Consider the following 24,749-nt stretch of genomic DNA (forward strand, 5'->3'; position numbering starts at 1 on the left):
CCTAGGCACTTTGTGTACAGTAGAGTTCAACGGATCGGATATGTATAATCCATACAGTACAGTAGTTCTTTCATCTTGCCCTTTTAGCTGTATATTGGATACACCTAACCAATTGTTTTACACCTACAGAAGTGCCTCGCGGTTGATTTGGAATTCCGAATTGGTTTCCATCTGTCTTCAAACAACTTATTTCTTTGTCACCCTCCTCTGTGTCACTTTTTTATACCCTTTTTCCCCATCCATCCATCTCTTTCCTTTCCCTCCCTCCTTCTCGTCAGATGAGACTGTCAGTGGTGACATGGCATATCAAAGACCCAAACTGTGTTCGCTATGGGAGAGCAACCTCAGAATACACACGTCCCCCAGGGCTCAGCTAAGAGGGCAGAACCCAGACATAACATGCTATCTTGATCTCCCAAACAAAGGGGAAAAACAAGTCCTCAACACCCTTTCAAGTTCCTAAACAAAGCTCCTCCCCCTCTACAGATCAAAAGGTGCAGCTGTCACTTTTTCTCTTTCCTCCCATGGCTCAGGGCAGGTGCAGGTGCAGAGGAGGATGGAAGGCTTAGGGCGTACTTGATTAGTTCGATGAGGCGCTCCTCCAGCGTGCTCTTGGTTCGGTAGAGGTCGTCGATCTCTGCTGTTGTCCTGAGGTATTGACTATGCTTGTCAACCTCGGCCTGCTCCAATTTCTTCTTCAGCTCCTCACGCGCCGCCTGGACCGCCAAGAGAGCCTCCTCGGCACTAGATGGGGGAGCGATTAGAAGGGAGTGAAAGGGATTAAGAGAATGGAAGAGGGAGAGTGTACGATTACATAGTTGTGACTGCATCATCTTTAACTCAGATAGATAGAATGGACAAGACAACTCTATCTATCTATATATATATATGTATATATCTATATCTCTATATACACTGCTCAAAAAAATAAAGGGAACACTTAAACAACACAATGTAACTCCAAGTCAATCACACTTCTGTGAAATCAAACTGTCCACTTAGGAAGCAACACTGATTGACAATAAATTTCACATGCTGTTGTGCAAATGGAATAGACAAAAGGTGGAAATTATAGGCAATTAGCAAGACACCCCCAATAAAGGAGTGGTTCTGCAGGTGGTGACCACAGACAACTTCTCAGTTCCTATGCTTCCTGGCTGATGTTTTGGTCACTTTTGAATGCTGGCGGTGCTTTCACTCTAGTGGTAGCATGAGACGGAGTCTACAACCCACACAAGTGGCTCAGGTAGTGCAGCTCATCCAGGATGGCACATCAACGCGAGCTGTGGCAAGAAGGTTTGCTGTGTCTGTCAGCGTAGTGTCCAGAGCATGGAGGCGCTACCAGGAGACAGGCCAGTACATCAGGAGATGTGGAGGAGGCTGTAGGAGGGCAACAACCCAGCAGCAGGACCGCTACCTCCGCCTTTGTGCAAGGAGCAGCACTGCCAGAGCCCTGCAAAATGACCTCCAGCAGGCCACAAATGTGCATGTGTCAGCATATGGTCTCACAAGGGGTCTGAGGATCTCATCTCGGTACCTAATGGCAGTCAGGCTACCTCTGGCGAGCACATGGAGGGCTGTGCGGCCCCACAAAGAAATTCCACCCCACACCATGACTGACCCACCGCCAAACCGGTCATGCTGGAGGATGTTGCAGGCAGCAGAACGTTCTCCACGGCGTCTCCAGACTCTGTCACGTCTGTCACATGTGCTCATGTGCTCAGTGTGAACCTGCTTTCATCTGTGAAGAGCACAGGGCGCCAGTGGCGAATTTGCCAATCTTGGTGTTCTCTGGCAAATGCCAAACGTCCTGCACGGTGTTGGGCTGTAAGCACAACCCCCACCTGTGGACGTCGGGCCCTCATACCACCCTCATTGAGTCTGTTTGACCGTTTGAGCAGACACATGCACATTTGTGGCCTGCTGGAGGTCATTTTGCAGGGCTCTGGCAGTGCTGCTCCTTGCACAAAGGCGGAGGTAGCGATCCTGCTGCTGGGTTGTTGCGATCCTGCTGCTGGGTTGTTGCGATCCTGCTGCTGGGTTGTTGCGATACTGCTGCTGGGTTGTTGCCCTCCTACGGCCTCCTCCACGTCTCCTGATGTACTGGCCTGTCTCCTGGTACCGCCTCCATGCTCTGGACACTACGCTGACAGACACAGCAAACCTTCTTGCCACAGCTCGCATTGATGTGCCATCCTGGATGAGCTGCACTACCTGAGCCACTTGTGTGGGTTGTAGACTCCGTCTCATGCTACCACTAGAGTGAAAGCACCGCCAGCATTCAAAAGTGACCAAAACATCAGCCAGGAAGCATAGGAACTGAGAAGTGGTCTGTGGTCACCACCTGCAGAATCACTCCTTTATTGGGGGTGTCTTGCTAATTGCCTATAATTTCCACCTTTTGTCTATTCCATTTGCACAACAGCATGTGAAATGTATTGTCAATCAGTGTTGCTTCCTAAGTGGACAGTTTGATTTCACAGAAGTGTGATTGACTTGGAGTTACATTGTGTTGTTTAAGTGTTCCCTTTATTTTTTTGAGCAGTGTATATAGAGATATAGATATAGATCTTAGAGACAGGGACTACTTAGTTAATCTAAATGGAGAGGTTGTTTTCTGTTTGGGGTATAATAGTATACCGGTAGGCAGTGTTCATTTTGGCACAGATTTAGTCTAGTCTTAATAATTTCGACAAAAAAAGAATTAAGTCACATTTTTGTTATTTGAATAATGATTGAGTCTAGTTATTGTCAAAATTATGATAACCGTGGGCAATTTTAATCAATTAAATGCCTTTTCATTTTAGTCACTTCACAGTTGTATTGCCTCATTAACCCATTCATGTCCATAACGGAAATTTACAATTTCCTTCAGTACACTTGTTCTCTGAGCTTGCTGATGGGAAATCTGAATACATTTTTTAATTGTCGTTTGTCTACAATGTGAGTTTTGATATTGTACTATATTTAGTCTTTGGACACATGGGGTTAAAGTCCTGTGAATACATGTTTAAATGATCAGATCGTAATGATGTTTGGTATATACTGTAGATTGTCAGGACCAATATATATATTAAAACTATATCTAAAGAAATCCACTCATACACTTCTAGAGTAGATTATACAGTAGAAGCAAATTCCATGCAAGTCAATGGAGAGTGAGGCCTGCTACAGCATTCTCCAACGTTCTCTCCCTCTCTCACAGGCACTCAAAATTAATGGATTTCTTTAGGGGGCATTACAGCCACACAAGGGAGATGCCACTTGGAAATTCGAGGTCTGGTGAGAATATTATCAAGTGCTTGTCAAATTGTGAATGAGAGACTGATGAAGTGTGTGCAGCTTGAACAAAAAACGAAATCAGAGCTCATGCCTTTCATGCAACTTTTTTTCAAATCACCATTAGAGTCCCGTCATGCAGCCTTAGAATGTATTAAAAATAAAAACATATAGCCCTACGTTTGTATCACAACTTAAGTTGCATAAATAACTCTAAATTAAGCATATAGGAGGACCAGTTCATTTGTTAAACCCTCCACAGAATAGCCGCATGTGCTCACTTTCTTTGAAATCATTTGGAGAAAATATCCTTTATATTTTATGAAGCTATGAAATAAAATAAAATTATGCCACAGAATTCTATGCAAATCTCATCTGCTAAATGAACTAGTGTAGCCCACAGCCATATGGTATAGCCATATCAGGGCCTAACATACGGACTCAGTATGCTATTCTGTTCTTCTGAAATAAGACTACATTTTGTTCATATCATGTTTCTTTAGACCTGTCGAAAATAAAGAATGGATTTATTGTGATGGTGTAGTCCAGGGGTGGGCAAACCTTTTGGCTCAAGGGCCACATCGGGATTTTGAAATTCAATGAAGGGACACATTTTTGGGGGGGATGAATTGCTTGGCGAAGTGGTCTAAGACACTACATCTCAGTGCTTGAGACATCACTACAGACCTGGGTTCGATCCCGGGCTGTGTCACAGCTGGCAGTGACTGGGAGACCCATGCGGCGGCAGACAATTGGCCCAGCGTCGTCCGCGTTAGGGGAGGGTTTGGCAGGCCGAGATTTCCTTGTCCCATCACGCTCTATAGCGACTCCTGTGGCGGGCCGGGCGCATGCACGCTGATATGGTCGCCAGGTGTACAGAGTTTCCTCTGATATATTGGTGTGGCTAGCTTCCGGGTTAAGAGGGCATTGTGTCAAGAAGCAGTGCGGCTTGGCTAGGTCGTGTTTCGGAGGACGCACTGATCTCGACCTTCGCCTCTCCCGAGTCCGTACGGAAGTTGCAGCGATGGGACAAGACTGTAACTACCAATTGGATACCACGAATTTTGGGAGAAAAAAAGGGGTAAAAAAAATATATATATTTTGAAGTGCCCGGCGGGCCGGATACGTCCCACGGGCCGTACTTTGCTCCTCCTTGGTGTAGACTATATTAAATGGATTTATTAGACTTTTTAAAATGTAGATGTTCCAAAAGGTCTGCATCTGTGGCTATGCGTGAAAGCCAGGAGATGCTAAACATGTTAATGTTAATTAACGGTCAATTACCTTGAGACAGGCAGTTATTTGTTTGACAATCACTGGTTGACAACATTTTGTGACCGCCACAGCCCTACTAACGAGGTGACATGACTGAACATGTCACCTTTGTTCATGTAAAACAGTATAACTTTACATCCGTCCCCTCGCCCCGACCCGGGCACGAACCAGGGACCCTCTGCACACATCAACAACTGACACACACGAAGCATCGTTACCCATCGCTCCACACAAGCCGCGACTCTTGCAGAGCAAGGGGAACCACTACTTCAAGGTCTCAGAGCAAGTGACGTCACCGACTGAAAGGCTGCTAGCGCGCACCACCGCTACCTAGCTAGCCATTTCACATCGGTTACATTCAGTCATGTCACCTTATTAGGGCTGTGGCGGTCACAAAATGTTGTCAACCAGTGGTTAAAGGTCCGGTCCGCAAGTAACCCAGTTTTAGAACGGCCCAAGATATGCTTCATGAAATTAACCTCTTGAAACTAGAGGGCAGTATTTTTATGTTTGGAAAAATAACGTTCCCAATGTAAGTAGCCTATTTCTCAGGCCCAGATGCTAGAATATGCATCTAATTGACAGATTAGGATAGAAAACACTCTAAAGTTTCCAAAACTGTCAAAATATTGTCTGTGAGTATAACAGAACTGATTTTGCAGGCGAAAACCTGAGGAAATCCAACCCGGAAGTGCCTCTTATTTTGAAAAATCCCTGTTCCATTGCCTGCCTTTCCTCCATTTAAAGGGTTATCAACCAGATTCCTTTTCCAATGGCTTCCACAGGTTGTGAACAGTCTTTAGACATAGTTTCATGCTTTTATTCTGAAAAATTAGCGAGATTTATCAAATCGCGTCAGTGGACTGCCAGATGTCCTTTGATTAGTTCCTGCGCGCGAAAGTGGTAGCTTGACATTTTCTTTATCTCTTGTATTGAATAGTTTACCGTCTGGTTGAAATATTATCGATTATTTATGTTAAAAACAACCTGAGGATTGATTATAAAAAACGTTTGACATGTTTCTACGAACTTTACGGATACTATTTGGAATTTTCCTCTGCCCTTCATGACCGCTCGAGCCTGTGGATTTCTTAACATAACGCGCCAACCAAATGGAGGTTTTTGGATATAAAAATAATCTTTATCGAACAAAAGGAACATTTATTGTGTAACTGGGAGTCTCGTAAGTGCAAACATCTGAAGATCATCAAAGGTAAGCGATTCATTTTATTGCTTTTCTGACTTTCGTGACCAATCTACATTGCTGCTAGCCAGTGGCGTGCCGTGGGCCTGGGGCCTGGGCCTTCAGTGAGGTACTACACAGTCCCACCCGAATTAATCCACCTCATTATGATGCCATGGCTCTAGAAACTATACATTTAGACAGAAACGCAGTATAACCAGGTGTTGCGTCACCTTGAAATTGACAAATTGACATTTTTGGGTAAACAGTGTTTACCCAAAAACATGACACAATCAATGAGTCTTTTCAATATTTCCCTTCACCTTTTCATTGTGCAGCTCCGTTGCCCTGCGCGTTTGTTCTTTGAGCTATAGATCCACTCCGGTGTCCCCAAAAGTTTTCAAAAGCACCATTGCTTGTTAGTGCCCAGACGTACTTTGGTGTCTCGTTGCTGCCTTGGTTAGACAACTCAAGTTTGCAAAGCCAGTGTGGCTCCAAACACCAAATCGATCACTTGCAAATAATAGGCATTCCCAGCAGTACAGTTTGCAGTGCTTCTCGGAGCCTGTGAGCCATTGACAGCGCTCGTAGTTGAAACTTTGAAAGTGGCGAGCGAACGAAGCACTTTCCCGCCTGTGACAGGCTTTGTGGCGTCGGGCGACCTCTCCTTACAATGTCTAACTTTTCTTGAAAAGTTCGTCTTGAGAATGGCGTTATAATTATATCCTCGACCAAATCGATATCTTCTCCTCCTTCCGCCATTGTGGGTTGAAAAAACAGCTTAGTAGTACGCGAATTAATTCGTTTATCAAATTCAGTTTCCTAGATCTCCATAGGACCTGCCTCTCAATATTGGTAATCCAATCAAAAGACGTACACGCACTACGCCTGCTAGCTGGCTCCTGTGTAACACTGGAGCCAGCCAGAAGGCGTACAATAGCCAACTCTAAAGCTGATTGGTTGACACTAAATTTTCATTTCCATTCACTATAAGCTACAAGCGCCCGCACTGTTGATTCTGAAGGCCTGAGGGCAGATTTTAGACCCCTGGCAACACATGATGGCTGAATATGATTGGATAAAAGATCTAACATAAAGACCAGCCCTCAAAATCTCAACCTGGGGCTGGAAGCAGTGCAACCAAGAGGAAAGCTATGAAATGAAGAGTATAACTCTTACTCTGGGGAATAATTTAATACATATTTGTGGGAAAATATATTTAAAAAAAAATTATATTCTGATGATGTTTAGGCCAGCAGAGAAGGCCTTGCAGGCCCTGACGGCCCACCACTGCTGCTAGCTGTTCGTAATGTTTTGTCTAGTGATCGATAAACTCACAAACGCTTGGATTGCTTTCGCTGTAAAGCATATTTTCAAAAGCTGACACGACAGGCGGATTAACAACAAGCTAAGCTGTGTTTTGGTATATTGCACTTCTGATTTCATGAAATTAAATATTTTTAGTAATTTTTTTCGAATTTGGCGCTCTGCAATTCAGCGGATGTTTACGAAAATAATCCCGCTAAAGGGATCTGTGCGCCAAGAGGTTTAAGAGGAGGCCGCCAACGCACAATAGATATCAAAAACGTATAATGGGTCATATCTTTTGAACGGTAAGGGCTAGAATCAAGCCGTTTTCTACCAGGAAAAGAGGGAGACTTGGCCATGTTGGCTACATAACCTGGTTATGAAATGTAGTGAGGAAAGTGGGAGGGTTGAGCAAGACTACAAATTTAAAGACTGCCTACTTTTCTATGCTCAAGGGAGAGAAAAACATAGCTAGACTTGTTTTACTATTAAACTCAATGCTGCTATTGTTTTTTATTTTGTAAAGCAGCTTGGGTTTCTTAACCAGGCAAAAGGTAGCTAAGTAGAAGGCTGATGGTGACTGGTTAGCTTGTGCTTATTATCATTGAAAAGCATAATCTCTAAAAAAAAAAACTTATCTAGTCCATTTAGTAGTCTGATTATATTCAGAGATAATTTTGTCTCGTTTCGTTTTAGTCAACAAATGTAAAATCATTTTGTTTAGTTATAGTTTTTCTGTGGTTATTTAGTCAGTTATAGTTTCGTCAATTGCCATTAGAAAACAGGAGTTTGACTAATATTTTAGTCACTCTTTTGTATGACATGAACACTGCCAGTATGTCAGAGGTAAATGGAAGGGGGGTTATAGCCATACCTGGTGACAGAGTCGCTCAGTCGCTGAATCTCTTCCTCACTCTGACGAATAGCGGCTTCCGACTTTGTGACGTGAGCATCCTTCTCTCCAATCAGCCGTGAGTACTCCTCATTCACCCCCTTCATCAAACATAATCATAACATACACTCGTTTTTTTTTTAAAGAACCAAAAAGCTTTCGTGAACAGATTAACTGTTGACCCCTTTAAATACAGACAAAGGATTAAGAAGAGCGATGCTTTGTAAATGAACTCTCTCCTTCTTCACTCAATTATCATAGCAAAGTATTATAGTACAGGCAGACTCATTTCAACGTGTCACATCCTCTCTATGCAGGGAGAGGAAGGAGATTCACACCACCCTGCCCTCAGTTTTATCATCCTCGGTTTATGAACACTGAGCTAATCTAATCTTCGGGGTATTCATTAACCCAGTCAGGTGTGTGCAGCCCTGCTCCTCTCGCCCCCTTTTCGTATTTATACCTTTGCCCTTTTTCCCTTTCTCATATTCATTCCTATGCCTCTCTAATGAAAACGTAAAAACTTTTGCCAGGGCAGACAAGATGAATGTGCCACGGATGGCTTCGTCATCCACTCTCTCCTTCTACACACAATATGGTCTTTCACACATTCCTCTTACCGATTCTTTCTTTCAGCTATTTCAGTGTCAGCAGCTAAACAGACATGCCATTTAGCCAATCAGTTGTTCTGCGCCAGTGTATCCTAAAGTGGTCTATCTTGATAAGGGATTGAAGACTGTGGTTTCATTTTTTCGTCTGGCGCTACGTCAAACACACGTTAGTTTGCAATTTCGTCATGTAAAAACTGCAGCACTGGCATTTTACAGCCCTAACGCCAGGTTCGGCAATTCGCCTGTCTAACATCAGATCGCTTGCGCCGAGGTGGGAGGGGTGTCAATATTTGAGATGTTGCCTTACAAACAAGCACAAAAGTGACAATTACATGCAGTACTAATGGGAAGTTTTAAGACCCACAAAAACCACATCTTAACGGTAACGCAGTTGATAATGGAATGGATTTTGAGAGAGGAAGCGCAGACTATCCAGCCATGATGCACAGTGTCCATGGAAGGAGAGATGCGTCTTTTGTGACAGGGAATCGTGTTTATAAAAAACTATTTCATTTAAAAACAAGCATAGTCTACCTTCCCCTTAATCAAGGCTGGTTTAGTAGCATTGCGATATTAAAAGTAGCTTATGAATAAAGAGGTTTTAAATGGTCAACAGAGTGCTTTGAAACATTTGAGGTTTTTGTCCTCATGCTTTTTCATTATTCACATACCTGCATGTTTCTTGTTCAAGTAGGCTATCCATTCCCATTTTCAAAGAGCTACCCTCGTCCGATTGCAAAAGATACGCTCCTCTAAACTATTCAGTCCTCCTATAATGCCAAAGCAGATTTTTGGGAGAATCTGCCTCACACATACAGTACCAGTCAAAGTTTGGACACACCTACTCATTCCAAGGTTTTTCTTTATTTTATTATTTTATACATTGTAGAATAATAGTGAAGACAACAGAACTATAAAATAACATATATGAAATCATGAAGTAACAAAAGTGTTAAATCTAAATATATTTTAGATTCTTCAAAGTAGCCACCCGTTGCCTTGATGACAGCTTTGCACAATCTTGGTATTCTCTCAACCAGCTTCATGAGGTAGTCACCTGGAATGCATTAAAATTAACAGGTGTGCCATGTTAAAAGTTAATTTGTGGAATTTCTTTCATTCTTAATGCGTTTGAGCCAATCAGTTGTGTTGTGACAAGGTAGGGGTGGTATACAGAAGATAGCCCTATTTGGTAAAATACCAAGTCCATATTATGGCAAGAACAGCTCAAATAAGCAAAGAGAAACGACAGTCCATCTTTACTTTAAGGCATGAAGGTCAGTCAATACGGAAAATGTCAAGAACTTTTAAAGTTTCTTCAAGTGCAGTCGCAAAACCATCAAGCGACATGATGAAACTGTCTCTCATGAGGACCGCCACAGGAAATGAAGTCCCAGAGTTACCTCTGCTGCAGAGGATAAGTTCATTAGAGTTAACTGCACCTCAGATTGCATCCCAAATAAATGCTTCACGGAGTTCAAGTAACAGACACATCTCAACATCAACTGTTCAGAGGAGACTGCGTGAATCAGGTCTTCATGGTCGAACTGCTGCAAAGAAACACCAACAACAAGAAGCGACTTACTTGGGCCAAGAAACACGAGCAATGGACATAAAACCGGTGGTAATCTGTCCTTTGGTCTGATGAGTACAAATTTGAGATTTTTGGTTCTAACCCCTGTCTTTGTGAGATGCAGAGTAGGTGAACGGATGCTCTCACCTTGTGTGGTTCCCACCGTGAAGCATGAAGGAGAATGTGTGATGGTACTTTGCTGATGACACTGTCTGTGATTTATTTAGAATTCAAGGCAGACAACCAGCATGGCTACCACAACATTCTGCAGCGATACGCCATCCCATCTGGTTTGCGCTTAGTGGGACTATCATTTGTTTTTCAACAGGACATTGACCCAAAACACAACTCCAGGCTGTGTAAGAGCTATTTGACTAAGAAGGAGAGTGATGTAGTGCTCCTTCAGATGACCTGGCCTCCACAATCACCCGACCTCAACCCAATTGAGATGGTTTGGGATGAGTTGGACCGCAAAGTGAAGGAAAAGCAGCCAACAAGTGCTCAGCATATGTGGGAACTCCTTCAAGACTGTTGGAAAATCCTTCTTCATGAAGCTGGTTGAGAGAATGCCAAGAGTGTGCAAAGCTGTCATCAAGGCAAAGGGTGGCTACTTTGAAGAATCTCAAATATAAAATATATTTTGATTTGTTTAACACTTTTTTGGTTACTACATGATTCCATATGTGTTATGTCATAGTTTTGATGTCTTCACTATTACTCTACAACGTAGAAAATAGTAAAAATGAAGAAAAACCCTTAAATGAGCAGGTGTGTCTTAACTCGTACTGAAGGTAACAATACAATTGACATGAGCCTAGCATTTTATATAGACGTGTGAATGTTATGCGTTAAGACATTTAGGACTACGTGTGCACACAGTGCCATGGAACGAGAGAAGCGATTTATGATAGCATGTTTCGAACCCGATCCTATTTAGAAATATTGTTGGTTTAAAAAATGGACTGATTGTTTTTTTATCAAATTAAACGAAAAACAAACTCATTAGAAAGATTCACCGTCCATGGGTTTATGGTGAGAACGTACATGGCTCGGAAGTGATGCAAATTCGTCTGCTATTTCCGGAGGAGTGCAAATATGATCCATAAGATGGTTCCATGATGTTTATTGAAATATTATATTTGCCAGCAGTATAACGGTGAGTGGACATTCCCCCTTTCTCTTTATATTGGATCTTTATCCAGCTCCAGTGAAAAGTTTGGATGTGTGTAAAACCTTCCATAGTCTAAGTTGCCTTGTCTGTATTATACGCCCTTGGGGAGCAATTATGGTGCCTGTAACTGTAGTTAGACATAGCATACTTAAAACAAGTTGTTGTTTCGTTTTTATTAGAATTTGAATAAAATTATACACTGTCTTTTTAGGTCTAATCAATATCCTAGTGAATTTAACAAACTGGGCTATAACGGACTAACATTCTAATTGGAGTTGATGGCAACGCAATACATAAAATACCGTAAATACACAACTTGAAGCAACCACATATTTAGCCATGGAGCATGTTCTGACTGGCCAGAGAGGGGAGAATCCTCAACACACACAACTTGTTTATTCATCAAAACCCAGCCCTTTCACGCCACCGCCAACTTCTGCGCCCATAATTCTGGTTGTGATAATAGCAAAAAATATTTTGGACCCCCCCCAACCTATAACGCTACAGCCAGCGCTAAGATTTACCATTGCATTAGAGTTGTTAAAATAGAGCCTCTGTGTCTATTATAATGTTCTCTGTCATATGTGAAAAATGAAAGAGGTGGAGATACAGACCTCTATCTCAAAGATTTTGGCCTCCAGACTAGACACCTTCTCCTGCTCTTTAGGCAGCTGGACCCTCAGTTTCCCCACCTCATCTTTCAGACTCTGGATAGAGAGCAAAACATACAAGTGTTCAAATTGTGCCAATCGGTCACTCAAAAACATGAAAGTGAGGAGAATTCTGCAGCTCCTGCACAGCAAAAGCACACTGTTTAATAAAGAGGTAAATGTGTTGTGATTCACACACAGTAATTAATTGTCTAATTAATCACAATAATTTCCCCCCTTTCACAGGCTTTTGACAGAACTCCAGCCAAACTCACCTTGATCTGGTTCTGATGATTCATGCTCTCGGAGCTCATCTGGAACTTGACCGCCTCCATCTCCTCCAGACTGGAGTCCTGGAGACTCCTCACCTGGCCCTCTGCCTTCTCCAGCTTGTCCTGCAGCTCCAGCATGGCTCCCGGAAGGTTCTCTGTCATCCTCAGTTCCTCTCTTAGGCTGGTGTTCTCCTGGCGCATGGCAGCCATGCAGGCCTCCAGCCGCTCCACCTCCCCGGAAGTTCTCTCCTCCAGTTCCCCTATCCTGTCTGCCTCCCCCGCCCAGCCTTCCTTGGCCTCCTCCCTTTCTGCTGTCAGTCTACAGATAGTCATCCCAAGCTCTGCCATCTCTGTATTGGCCCGGTGGAGGCCTTCACGTATCTCAGCATTCTCTATGGCCAGCCTCTCATTTTGGGCCTTTAGCGTAGCCAGCTCTCCCCTGGCGGAGGCCTCTGCGGCAGCCGACTCGGACCGGGAGGCTGCCTCCTGGTCACGCTCCCTGCTCAGAGCCTCTTCCCTCTCTTTGCACTGCAGGAGCTCGGCCACGTGCCTCTGGTTAAGTGCCTCGGTCTGGGCTTTGAGCTGCTCTGTTAGGGTCCTGAGTGCGTCTTTCTGGGCCTCCATCACCTCCAGCTGGGCCTGGCTCCTCATTCTGTCCTCCCCAGAGGTCTTCAGCTGCACTCTCAAATCCATCACTTCTGCCTGGAACCTGGACACCTCTTTCATGTTCACTTCCAGTTGGCCCTCCACCATAGTCAGCTTGGCGGCTACCTCCTGGCTCTCCTTGGCCTGGGCAGAGCTTCTCTGTAGCTGTGTTCTCTCCACAGTCTGTTTCTCAGTGGTGACCCTCTCTATCAGCTTTGTCTTTTTGGCACAGGCATTTTCTGCATCTGCCTTAGCCTTTTCCAGTGCCCTTCCTCTGGCCTCCGAGGCCTCCACCCTGGCCTGGAGCTCTGCACAGCACTTCTCCTTGTTCTCTAGCTGGGCCTTCCTGTCTTTGAGCTGCTCCTGCAGGCTGGCCTCGCTCCTGCGGGATGCCCCCAAACTCTTCTCCAGCTCTCCGATCTGCCCGTGGATGGACTTCAGTTCCTCCTGCATGGAGCTTAGCGCCGCCCTCACCGTAGCCTGCTCCTCCCTCAGGCCTTGGTTCTCCTGCTCCAGCCGTTTGGTAGAGGCATCTGAGACCGCGGCAGCCATGGCCGCCCTCTGTAAACTCTCGTCCAAGGCCCGGTTCTCCTCACGCAACTTCCTGTCCTTCTCATCCACTGTTACCTTGGCGTCGTCCAGCTGGCCCCTCAGGTGCTTGTCAGACACCCTCAGAGCAGCCACCTCGCCCTCCAGGGCTGCCCGGCTCTCTGCCAGCTCCTTCTTCAGCTCCTCATTCCTCTTCACTGTGTCAAGCAACTTCCCATTCATCTCCATCAGGTTGGTGCACTGAGTCTTGTACTCTTCGATTTTATTGGCCTGCTCCCTGATGCTGGATTCCAGCTTGGAGAGGTTGGCGCTCAGGATGTCCCTCTCCGTTGTCAGGCCATGGCTCTGGACCTCCAGGTGCTGAAGCCTCTGTATGCTGGAGAGCAGCTCCGCCTCTCTGCTCTTCAACTGCTCCTTCAGGTAGAGTAGTTCCACCTCCATGGCCTCTTTCAGACTGCCTATGCTTTCCTGGATCTCCTCTTTCTCCTCCTCTGCTCTGTTTCTGGCCTCCTCTGCTTGTCTCTCCATCTCTTCCAGAACACTCTGGAGGTCCTGCAGCTGCCTCTGCAGGTTGTTGACCTCCTTCTCTCTCAAAGTCAATGCCCCTTGGAGCTTGTCAATGGCATTACGCTGCTCCTCTGCACACTCCGCAAACTTAGCGTTCCCCTCTGCAATGGATTTTGACAGCGACTCGAGCTTGGCCTCATCCTTCTTTTCTGCCACCTCTTTGACCCTTAGCTCATCTGCCAGCCTGTCGGCCTGTCTCCTCCTATCCTCTCCCTCTGCCAGAGCCTCTATCTTCCCCCTCTCAGCCTCCTTCAGTCTGTCAAGTAGCTCATGGATCTTCTGTGCTGAGTCAAAGTAGCTAGTCACCTGCTGGCCCTTCTCATCCAACACGCCATCCAGTTTGGCCATTAGTTCTACGTTCTTCACCTCTGCGGCTGCCAGCTTCGCCTGAAGGTGCCGATTTTCGGTCTCCCTGGCCCTCTCCCCGGCCCTCAGGGACTCCAGCTCACAGGACAAGGCCTCCTCCCGTGCCTCCAGGTCTTTCAGGGTCCCTTGCATAGCCTGCTGTTTCTCCTGGGCGGTCAGCGACACGTCCAGCTGCCTCTGTAGCTCCACCACCACACTCCTGAGCTCAGCACCCTCCTCCCCCATCTGCTGTACCCTGTCCAGGAGCTCCCGCTGTTTCAGCTCCGACTGGTCCAGCTCCAGGCGGAGCTCGTCCAACATACTCACCTCTACGCTGGAAGGCAACAACTCGCTCAGAATGCTTGGGCCATTGTCAGGGCTGCCAAGGAACTCATGAGCCTGCTGCGGTGGTTTAGGGGGTTGGGGAAAGAGAGTATTAGATTGAGTGCAGATGACACCACTAATTTTATGGTTTTCATTATGGTATAACCTTAGCAATATGACTAGCAATATGTTAAGATATGACCAGTTCATAATATAACCATATTAGTGCCAGCAGAATAAAAGCTTTGAGGAGGAAGGCTGGCTGTGTCAGTACCTGTGAGTAGGTGCTGGCCAGACTGTTGATGCTAGAGCTGCGACTGGGTGGTTTCCACATGTGGCCAGGTGAGTTGGGCATGCCCAGTGTCCTCCTGGAGATCAGAAAACACGTGATGAGGTGACGTCACCAAGTATCGTTTTAATCTACGTCAATTCCTCAATCCAATGCACAGCACCTGGAGAATGGGATGTATTATAAACCACTCTGTCTTGGTGATTGGTTACCTTGCGAAGGTGGGCCAAGACGAGTCAAGGTCATGACCCCTGGAGGCCACGTCAAACTGGACCTCGTTGAGCTCATACAGGTGACTTATGATGTCAACACTGAGGTGAGACTTCAGCAAGGGGCTGTGAGTATAGTACCAGTCACTGCACAGAGAAGAAGATAAGCATATTGATAGAATGAAAGGAGAAACACACACATTCACATAGAAATACCTTCACTAATATACTTAGCCTGTTCGTTATATTCAATTACCTTGACCCTCACAAAAAGTACAGTGCATATATGAAAAATGGACATCCCTTTTGTAACCACACATATACATTTCACAAGTACATCGAGCATACAGACACGACTCTTTACGAAGGGAGAAGCAACTTTTCGAGAAGCAGATCTGTACAATATATCTTGACTGCATCTGAAAACATATAAACCCCTCAAACCCACTGGATACTGCTTCCAGTAACCTTTGGTGCCATAGTACAAGCACGCTCTCTTTACTCACCTGAGGAACAGAGAAATGGGTTTATAGAAGTAAAACCCCGCAAGGGAAGAGAAATTAAAGGAAATGATGTTAACTTGAAACAATGAACTTACCGTCAGATCAGTCCAAATCTCAGAATAGTAGTCTATGTCTAATGAACTGTCACTTCAACCAAAACATTAACAGTCCCTTAATTTAGCCAAACATCATTATGTTCCCCAAATTTGACCCTACGCATCCATGTTCAACCCCTAAAACTGTTCCAGAAGTGGTGTCAGGTTTCAGATTTTCTCCTCACTTTGCCATTCCCAAGTGTGAAACGTATTAAGAGAGATGAACCCCTCTTTGCCTCAGGGTTTTTAACCCATGACCTCTGTAAATCCTGTGCCGGGTTGAGTTTTACCTGGTTACCCTTTGGTTCATCAGACACTGCTGCAGCGTGTCGGCTAGTCGTTGGTGCACCAGGGAATAGCGAATGAAAGCCCTGCCCTTCCCCAGAGATGTCTTCAGCTGGAAGGGGAAAGTAAATAACATATTCACAGTGCTGTACAGCAAATATATGTGATAGCTGTTCATCTGCAGCACCAATGAGGCCTAAAATGAGCATATGTGCTTCTTGAACATGTCCGTTAAAAGGATAGTTCAAATCAACGTTTGTCAGACATTTTAATTCCTCAAAAGTGGTTTATAATCATTCATCCATATTCAACAACATCTGTTGTGTAGATCCTGCTTACAAAGAGTATTTGTGTTTCATGGCTAGTGTCCACCACCCAGCAGAATGCCAAATTCTCCCATGTCCTTATTACTACAGGTAACTGTCAAAATAAAGGAAACACCAACATAAAGTGTCTTAATAGGGTGTTGGGCCACCACGCGCCGCCAGAACAGCTTAAATGCAAATTGGCATAGATTCCACAAGTGTCTGGAACTCTATTGGAGGGATGCGACACCATTCTTCCACAATAAATTCCATAATTTTGTGTTTTGTTGACGGTGGTGGAAAACAGAATCTCCCATAAAGGTTCAATTGGGTTGAGATCTGGTGACTGTCACACACACAAACACACACACACACTTTAACCCCGTATGCTCATTTGAGACCCCTTTTTCAAAGTCACTGATATCTCTTCTTCTAGCCATGGTAGCCAAAATAAATAGGTAACTGGGCATTTTTATACATGACGCTACGCATGATGGGATGTTAATTGCTTAATTAAATCAGGAACCACACCTGTGTGGAAGAACCTGCTTTCATTATACTTTTTAAAATCGCTCAATTACATAAGTGTTTACTTTATTTTGGCAGTTACCTAGTTATCAGCGAGACAGAGAACTGAATGCATATACGTTAATTAAACAATCCATGACAGTTGCAATGTCAGGAGTATTAGCGATCAGGTCGTTTTCAATCCCTTGAATCACTGTTGTGAAATATGTGTCTGAGCGGATTTGGTACATGATTTGTAGATCAAGTTTATTTGTTCCTTCATTATTTCACATTAGGTAAGAAAACAATAAAACCCAAAACTGTAATATTATACATAACTTCAGATAGAGGTTAAACAGAAATGGTGACAGTGTTTGCTGGGACCCATAAAACGGTGGCAAAAAACCTCTGAAGATACAACAACATTACATATGAATTACTACTAAACGTTGTGTAATAACAGTTGACAATCCTTATAATTGACTTGTAAAAGTGCTGATCTCCATACCTCTGGGATGGATTTGACAAAGCGGATACCATCGTTGGCGCCTTTGATCTTGGCCAGACAGTCGCTGAAATAATCCCAGTAGTCTTTTCTGGTGCCAAGAAATGTTGTCTTCTCCTTCTGGTCAAACTGAAGTGTAGATGACGTGTTAGCAACAAATCTTACATGACATACTGTATAGCGATGTGAACAATGCCATATTGGTGAACATAGCAGGTAGGCCTTGATTTGACTTGGATTCTTCTGGACACAGATTTGATTTTTAGTCTAGGACTATACTTAATCTGTGTCTGGGAAACCACCCCTAAATCAAATCAAAGTTTATTGGATGTGTACACAGTTTAGCAGATAGGTGTAGCAACAATATTGTGTTACTAGCTCCTAACGGTGCAGTAAAATGTCAAAGTACACAAATAATAACAAACTAAAATCAAGAAATCAACATGAATGTGGATGCTACCATGATTACGGATAATCCTGAATGAATCGTGAATAATGATGAGTAAGAAAGTTATAGAGGGTCAAAGGTTACACCCCAGAGACATGTTAACCTCTCTCCATTACCAATAACAGGGAAGGTTAGCATGGCTTGGGGTATGATCTTTGCCCATCTGTAACTTTCTCACTCATCATTATTCATGATTCAGTCAGGATTATCCGTAATCATGGTAGCATCCACATTCGTGTAGAAGTGTTTAGAAACATATTCTATTCTTATTTACAATATAAGTGACTCCAAAATGACAAAATACATTGTTTACCATTCATTTATATTGGGCACGAAATAATCTGAAACAAAATCAAAACTAACTGCAAATGCATCCAACATGTTTGTAGAGTCACAATCTTGATGTAGTCATTGCGTGCTAAGGCCTTGTTCCCATCCGGGCAGATGGTACCGGTGCATCAAGGCTCAGACCAACAGACTCCTAAACAGCTTCTATCCCCTGGCCATAAGACTTAAATGGCTCACAACTACTGCTCCCCCTCACACCTACGCTGCTGCTAAAATTACTATTGACTAGATGTATTACAACCACTACACTACTATACATTGATTATTGATTGCCATTACCATTAGTATCGATGTATTTTATCCTGCTACTGGTCACTATTACTCCTGTGTACATTTATACTCAGAAAGTACTAAATATTAGGAACACGTGCTTCCATGCCATAGACTGACCAGGTAAATCCAGGTGAAAGCTCACTTATTGATGTTACCTGCTAAATCCGCATCAGTCAGTGTAGATGAAGGGGAGAAGACAGGTTAAAGAAGGATTTTTAAGTCTTGAGAAAATTGAGACATGGATTGTGTATGTGTGCCATTCAGAGGGTGAACTGTGCCTTTGAACAGGGTTTGGTAGTAAGGTGCCGGGCGCACCGGTTTGGTAGTAAGGTGCCGGGCGCACCGGTTTGGTAGTAAGGTGCCGGGCGCACCGGTTTGGTAGTAAGGTGCCGGGCGCACCGGTTTGGTAGTAAGGTGCCGGGCGCACCGGTTTGGTAGTAAGGTGCCGGGCGCACCGGTTTGGTAGTAAGGTGCCGGGCGCACCGGTTTGGTAGTAAGGTGCCGGGCGCACCGGTTTGAGTGTGCCAGGTTCTGCAATGCTGCTGGGTTTTTCACACTCAACAGTTTACCATGTGTATCAAGAAAGATCCACCACCCAAGGACTCACCTGCAGCAGGTACTCCAGTTTGTAGGAGAATTTGTGCAGATTGGGACTATCATCCGTGATTGGCTCCCCATTCTCCCTGTACTCTTTAGTGAGCTCAGCAACAGCATCTGTGGTTCAGAGAGAGAGGAGAGAGTCCATCACAGAACAAAAACAGATGTAAACACACTTGAAGGCATATACATCGACTATACACGTGCATTGCCTACACTCAGACACCACTGACAAAAACGGAGAGTTTCTACTACAGTAGCTACATGCCCTTTACCTGCTGAGAGAAACGCATTAATATGATTTCTCTGACCTGGTAGCCTCTTTCTCCTGAACAAAATGCAAAAAAATGTCAACCCATCTAATCCAATAGTCCTGCTACCTTTTTGGGAGGCAGGTAGCCTAGTGGTTAGAGCGTTTGGCCAGTAACTGAAAGGTTGCTGGATCAAATCCCTGAGCTGACAAGGTAAAAATCTGTCGTTCTGCCCCTGAACAAGGCAGTTAACCCACTGTTCCTAGGCCGTCATTGTAAATAAGAATTTGTTCTTAACTGACTTGCCTAGTTAAATAAAGTTTAAATAAAAATAAATAAATAAAACCTGTGGAGCATTTTTAGTTAGGTTCTAGAAATTGCAGGGTTTCTGTGCTTATTACAGCTCAGAGAAAACAATCCCACCATTCAATGACAAACAAACTGAGGTCCCACACTGACACACAGATACACATACAAAACGCACCACACATACAGTCAGATGGATTATCCTCACAGCGGCCTGGATACATTTAAATGGTTTCCAGGTCATATATAGGTCAGAACAGATGGAGTCAAAAGCTCAGGATGTCCACCCTGGCATGTCTCCCCAATCCCTCCCCACATCCTCCTTTCATCTCTACCTCCACAAAGACCTTCTCCAGTCCCCTTCCACCTTTCTCACACATCCCAGCTCTCCCAGCTCAGTACATTACCCACCTGCCTCTCATCCAGCGTAAAAAAAATGGAAAGACGCTCGACGGGAGGCTGAGCACCTCCTCTCTCCTGCTGCATGCTGACAGGGCCTTTCGGGTCGCCCCCGCCACACTCTAGGGAGCACACCCCAGGGGGCTGGGGGAGAGGGTCGGCTCCATGATGTCCTCCCAATGAGGAGCGGGGACAACCAAAGTGTGGAAAGAAATTCTGTCTGGCTTATAGCCAAGGCCAAGCGAGTCACATCCAGGCCACTGCAACCCCTCTGTCACTTGACCTCTACGATCCTTCTCTATTTCTCTCCCTCTTTGTCACTCGCTGGCAGCAGATAGTGGCGGTCTCCCCGTCACATTTATACAGGCCCGGACGCACTCGTTGTCACAAAGAGACTGACGCGAGCAACCACACGCAGCCTCACGCACACCCAATGGGAACGTACCATGCAGATCTCTGATAATCCTCTGAAGTTGGCTCTCCCCCAAAGCCACACCGGCAGCCATGGTCAGACTAGCTCCCCGGCAACCAGTTCACCGGGTCATATACAGTCTGCTGAATCAGAGAATCAGAGGGACAGTCAGAAACAAAAGTCAAGCACGTATGTACGCTCACACATTTACTACATCCCTTTCACTCTTTCATACAGTCTGTCTGTCAGTCACTCACTCTATCACACCCACTCGCACACACATGCACGTAAACATGCACACACGCACACACACATATATACTACCGTTCAAAAGTTTGGGGTCACTTAGAAATCTCCTTGTTATTGAATGAAAAGCAAATTTTTTGTAGATTAAAATAACATCAGATTGATCAGAAATACAGGGTGGACATTGTTAATGTTGTAAATGACTATTGTAGCTGGAAACGGCAGATTCTTTATCCATCATACCGGTGTTCCAATGGCACGTTGTGTTAGCTAATCCAAGTTTATAATTTTAAAAGGCTAATTGAGCATTAGAAAACCCTTTTGCAATTATGTTAGCAGAGCTGAAAACTGTTGTGCTGATTAAAGCAATAAAACTGACCTTCTTTAGACTAGTTGAGTATCTGGAGCATCAGCATTTGTGGGTTCGATTACAGGCTCAAAATGGCCAGAAACAAATAACTTTCTTCTGAAACTCGTCAGTCTATTCTTGTTCTGAGAAATAAAGGCGATTCCATGTGAGAAATTGCCAAGAAACTGAAGATCTCGTACAATGCTGTGAACTACTCCCATCACAGAACAGCGCAAATTGTATCTAACCAGAATAGAAAGAGGAGTGGGATGACCCGATGCACAACTTAGAAAGAGGACAAGTACATTAGAGTGTCTAGTTTGAGAAACAGACGCCTCACAAGTCCTGAACTAGCAGCTACATTAAATAGTACCTGCAAAACTCCAGTCTCAACGTCAAGAAAAAGCAATATCTCAGACTGGCCAATAAAATTAAAAGATTAAGATGGGAAAAAGAACACACAGAGGAAATTGGGAAAAAGTGTTATGGACAGACAAATCTAAGTTTGAGGTGTTCGGATCACAAAGCAGAACATTCGTGAGATGCAGAAAAATTGCAAAGATGCTGGAGGAGTGCTTGATGCCATCTGTCAAGCATGGTGGAGGCAATGTGATGGTCTGGGGGTGCTTTGGTGGTGGTAAAGTGGGTGATTTGTACAGGGTAAAAGGGATCTTGAAGAAGGAAGGCTATCACTCCATTTTGCAACGCCATGCCATACCCTGTGGACGGCACTTAATTGGAGCCAATATCCTCCTACAACAGGACAATGACCAAAAGCACAGCTCCAAACTATGCAAGAACTATTTAGGGAAGAAGCAGTCAGCTGGTATTCTTGTCTGTAATGGAGTGGCCACCACAGTCACCGGATCTCAACCCTATTGAGCTGTTGTGGGAGCAGCTTGACCGTATGGTACGTAAGAAGTGCCCATCAAGCCAATCCGACTTGTGGGAGGTGCTTCGGGAAGCATGGGGTGAAATCTCTTCAGATTACCTCAACAAATTGACAACTAGAATGCCAAAGGTCTGCAAGGCTGTAATTGCTGCAAATGGAGGATTATTTGAAGAAAGCAAAGTTTGAAGGACACAATTGTTATTTCAATTAAACATCATTATTTATAACCTTGTCAACGTCTTGACTATATTTCCTATTCATTTTTCAACTCATTTCATGTATGTTTTCATGGAAAACAAGGAAATTTCTAAGTGACCCCAAACTTTTGAACGGTAGTGTATACAGTACCAGTCAAAAGTTTGGACACCTGCTTATTACTGTGTTTTTCTTTATTTTTACTATTTTCTACATTGTGGAATATTAGTGAAGACATCAAAACTATGAAATAACACATACGGCATCATGTAATAACCCAAAAAGTGTTCAAATCAAATTATATTTTTTATTTGAGATTCTTCAAAGCAGCCAACCTTTGCCTTGATGACAGCTTTGCACACTCTTGGCATTCTTTCAACCCTTCATGAGGTAGTCACCTGGAATGCATTTCAATTAACAGGTGTGCTTTGTTAAAAGTTCATTTGTGGAATTTATTTCCTTCAAGACTGTTGGAAAAGCATTCCAGTTGAAGCTGGTTGAGAGAATGCCAAGAGTGTGCAAAGCTGTCATCAAGGCAAAGGGTGGCTACTTTGAAGAATCTCAAATATATTTTGATTTTTGGAACACTTTTTGGGTTACTACATGATTCCATATGTGTTATTTCATAGTTTTTGTTTTCACTATTATTTTACAATGTAGAAAATAGTAAAAATAAAGAAAAACCCTTGAATGATGATGTCCAAACTTTTGACTGGTACTGTATATACACACATTCATTACCAATTTTAAGGTATTGCTGGAGACAATGTTGTGCTTCCCAACTTGTGGTTTGAACTCATAAGCTTCTGAGAGCTCAGTGTTGGACTGAGAATGAAAGAATTAGATGTACTTTTAGTTTGTGAGTTTTACTATGAGCTCCACATTAAACTCAGCATCGCTTTTAGTACATGGTGTTCTTGGCTGCTTGGTTGCATAGAGGTAGAGTGATTTACCACAGCAGCTGTTCCTTCAGGCTAAAAAGGCTAAAAATATATCTATGAAATATTTCTAAAATATCACACTTCTCAATTCAGTCAGCTGTGTCTGTGACAGCCTCTCTCTCTCAGCGTGAATGACAAAGCCACTGTTGCTAAAACAAAGTGAGAGAACATCAACAATAACAGTAAACAAAACTATAATAAATACTCAATAATAATGATAATAATAGTGATGGTGATTAGACAAAAGGGACAATATACAGTGCATTCGGAAAGTATTCAGACCCCCTACCTTTTCCCAAATGTTGTTACGTTACAACCTTATTCTAAAATGGATGAAATTATTATTATTGTTTCCCTCATCAATCTACACACAATACCCCATAATGACCGAGCGAAAATGGCTTTTTTGAAATTATTGCTAATTTATTAAAAATAAAAAACAGAAATACCATTTTTACATAAGAATTCAAACCCTTTGCTATGAGACTCGAATTTGAGCTCAGGTGCATCCTGTTTCCATTGATCACCCTTGAGATGTTTCTACACCGTGATTGGAGTCCACCTGTGGTAAATTCAATTGATTGGACATTATTTGGAAAGGCACACACCTGTCAGAGCAAACACCAAGCCATGAGGTTGAAGGAACTGTCCGTAGAGCTCCAAGACAGGATTGTGTTGAGGCACAGATCTGGGGAAGGGTACCAAAAAATGTCTGCAGCATTGAAGGTCCCAAAGAACACAGTGGCCTCTGTAGCAATATTGATGTTAATCAAGTTGATGTTACACAGGAAACGGAAACCAATTGTTACTTACCGTCTTCATGTACTGGATGTGCTGGTTGACAACATGCATAGTAAAGTTTGCTTAACTATATCTTTGTCTGTCGTTACTACAACACAAAGCATATTGAAACATGGTGGCAGCGGTACTCAAAAGAACCTGGATCTCATCGACGTAAATGAAGAATACATCCCAGGCGGCAGTTTGGAAAAGTACCGCATTTACAAGCTAGTCATTGAGCCTAACGTCAACGCTAGCTCGCTATCGTGAGTGAGTCTATGCTAAAAGCTAACTGGCTATTGGACACAAGCAGATTCATGAGTAACTAACATTCCAATCTACAAATAAATCGACATTGGAAAATGCACAGAAACCTCTGGGGGAAAAATAGACTGATGATTGTAATTTAGCACTGACCTGGAAATGTATCATGTACAGTCGTGGCCAAAAGTTTTGAGAATTACACAAATATTAATTTTCACAAAGTCTGCTGCTTCAGTTTGTATGATGGCAATTTGCATATACTCCAGAATATTATGAAGAGTGATCAGATGAATTGCAATTAATTGCAAAGTCCCTCTTGCCATGCAAACGACCTGAATCCCCAAAAAACATTTCCACTGCATTTCAGCCCTGCCACAAAAGGACCAGCTGACATCATGTCAGTGATTCTCTCGTTAACACAGGTGTGAGTGTTGACGAGGACAAGGCTGGAGATCATTCTGTCATGCTGATTGAGTTCGAATAACAGACTGGAAGCTTCAAAAGGAGGGTGCTGCTTGGAATCATTGTTCTTCCTCTGTCAAACATGGTTACCTGCAAGGAAACACGTGCATTCATCATTGCTTTGCACGAAAAGGGCTTCACAGGCAAGGATATTGCAGCCAGTAAGATTGCACCTAAATCAGCCATTTATCTGATCATCAAGAACTTCAAGGAGAGCGGTTCAATTGTTGTGAAGAAGGCTTCA

At 43.8% G+C, this 24,749-nt stretch overlaps 1 protein-coding gene across 1 annotated transcript in view; it reads right to left on the bottom strand.

Moving 5' to 3' along the window:
• LOC120054638 (FYVE and coiled-coil domain-containing protein 1-like) overlaps positions 1–24,749 on the bottom strand; it is a 69,255-nt gene that overhangs the window by 26,851 nt on the left and 17,655 nt on the right. Inside the window, exons 2-11 of the mRNA XM_039002135.1 lie at positions 20,410–20,519; positions 19,019–19,125; positions 17,346–17,471; positions 16,031–16,137; positions 15,146–15,289; positions 14,919–15,012; positions 12,218–14,722; positions 11,907–11,999; positions 7,920–8,038; positions 577–744 (exon numbers count right to left, since the gene is read on the bottom strand). Coding sequence (XP_038858063.1) covers positions 577–744; positions 7,920–8,038; positions 11,907–11,999; positions 12,218–14,722; positions 14,919–15,012; positions 15,146–15,289; positions 16,031–16,137; positions 17,346–17,471; positions 19,019–19,125; positions 20,410–20,470 — 3,524 coding nt within the window. The 5' untranslated portion in view covers positions 20,471–20,519. The remainder of the gene's footprint in view (positions 1–576; positions 745–7,919; positions 8,039–11,906; positions 12,000–12,217; positions 14,723–14,918; positions 15,013–15,145; positions 15,290–16,030; positions 16,138–17,345; positions 17,472–19,018; positions 19,126–20,409; positions 20,520–24,749) is intronic.

The sequence above is a fragment of the Salvelinus namaycush genome, chromosome 10, assembly GCF_016432855.1.
Source record: "Salvelinus namaycush isolate Seneca chromosome 10, SaNama_1.0, whole genome shotgun sequence".
Lineage (NCBI taxonomy): Eukaryota > Metazoa > Chordata > Actinopteri > Salmoniformes > Salmonidae > Salvelinus > Salvelinus namaycush.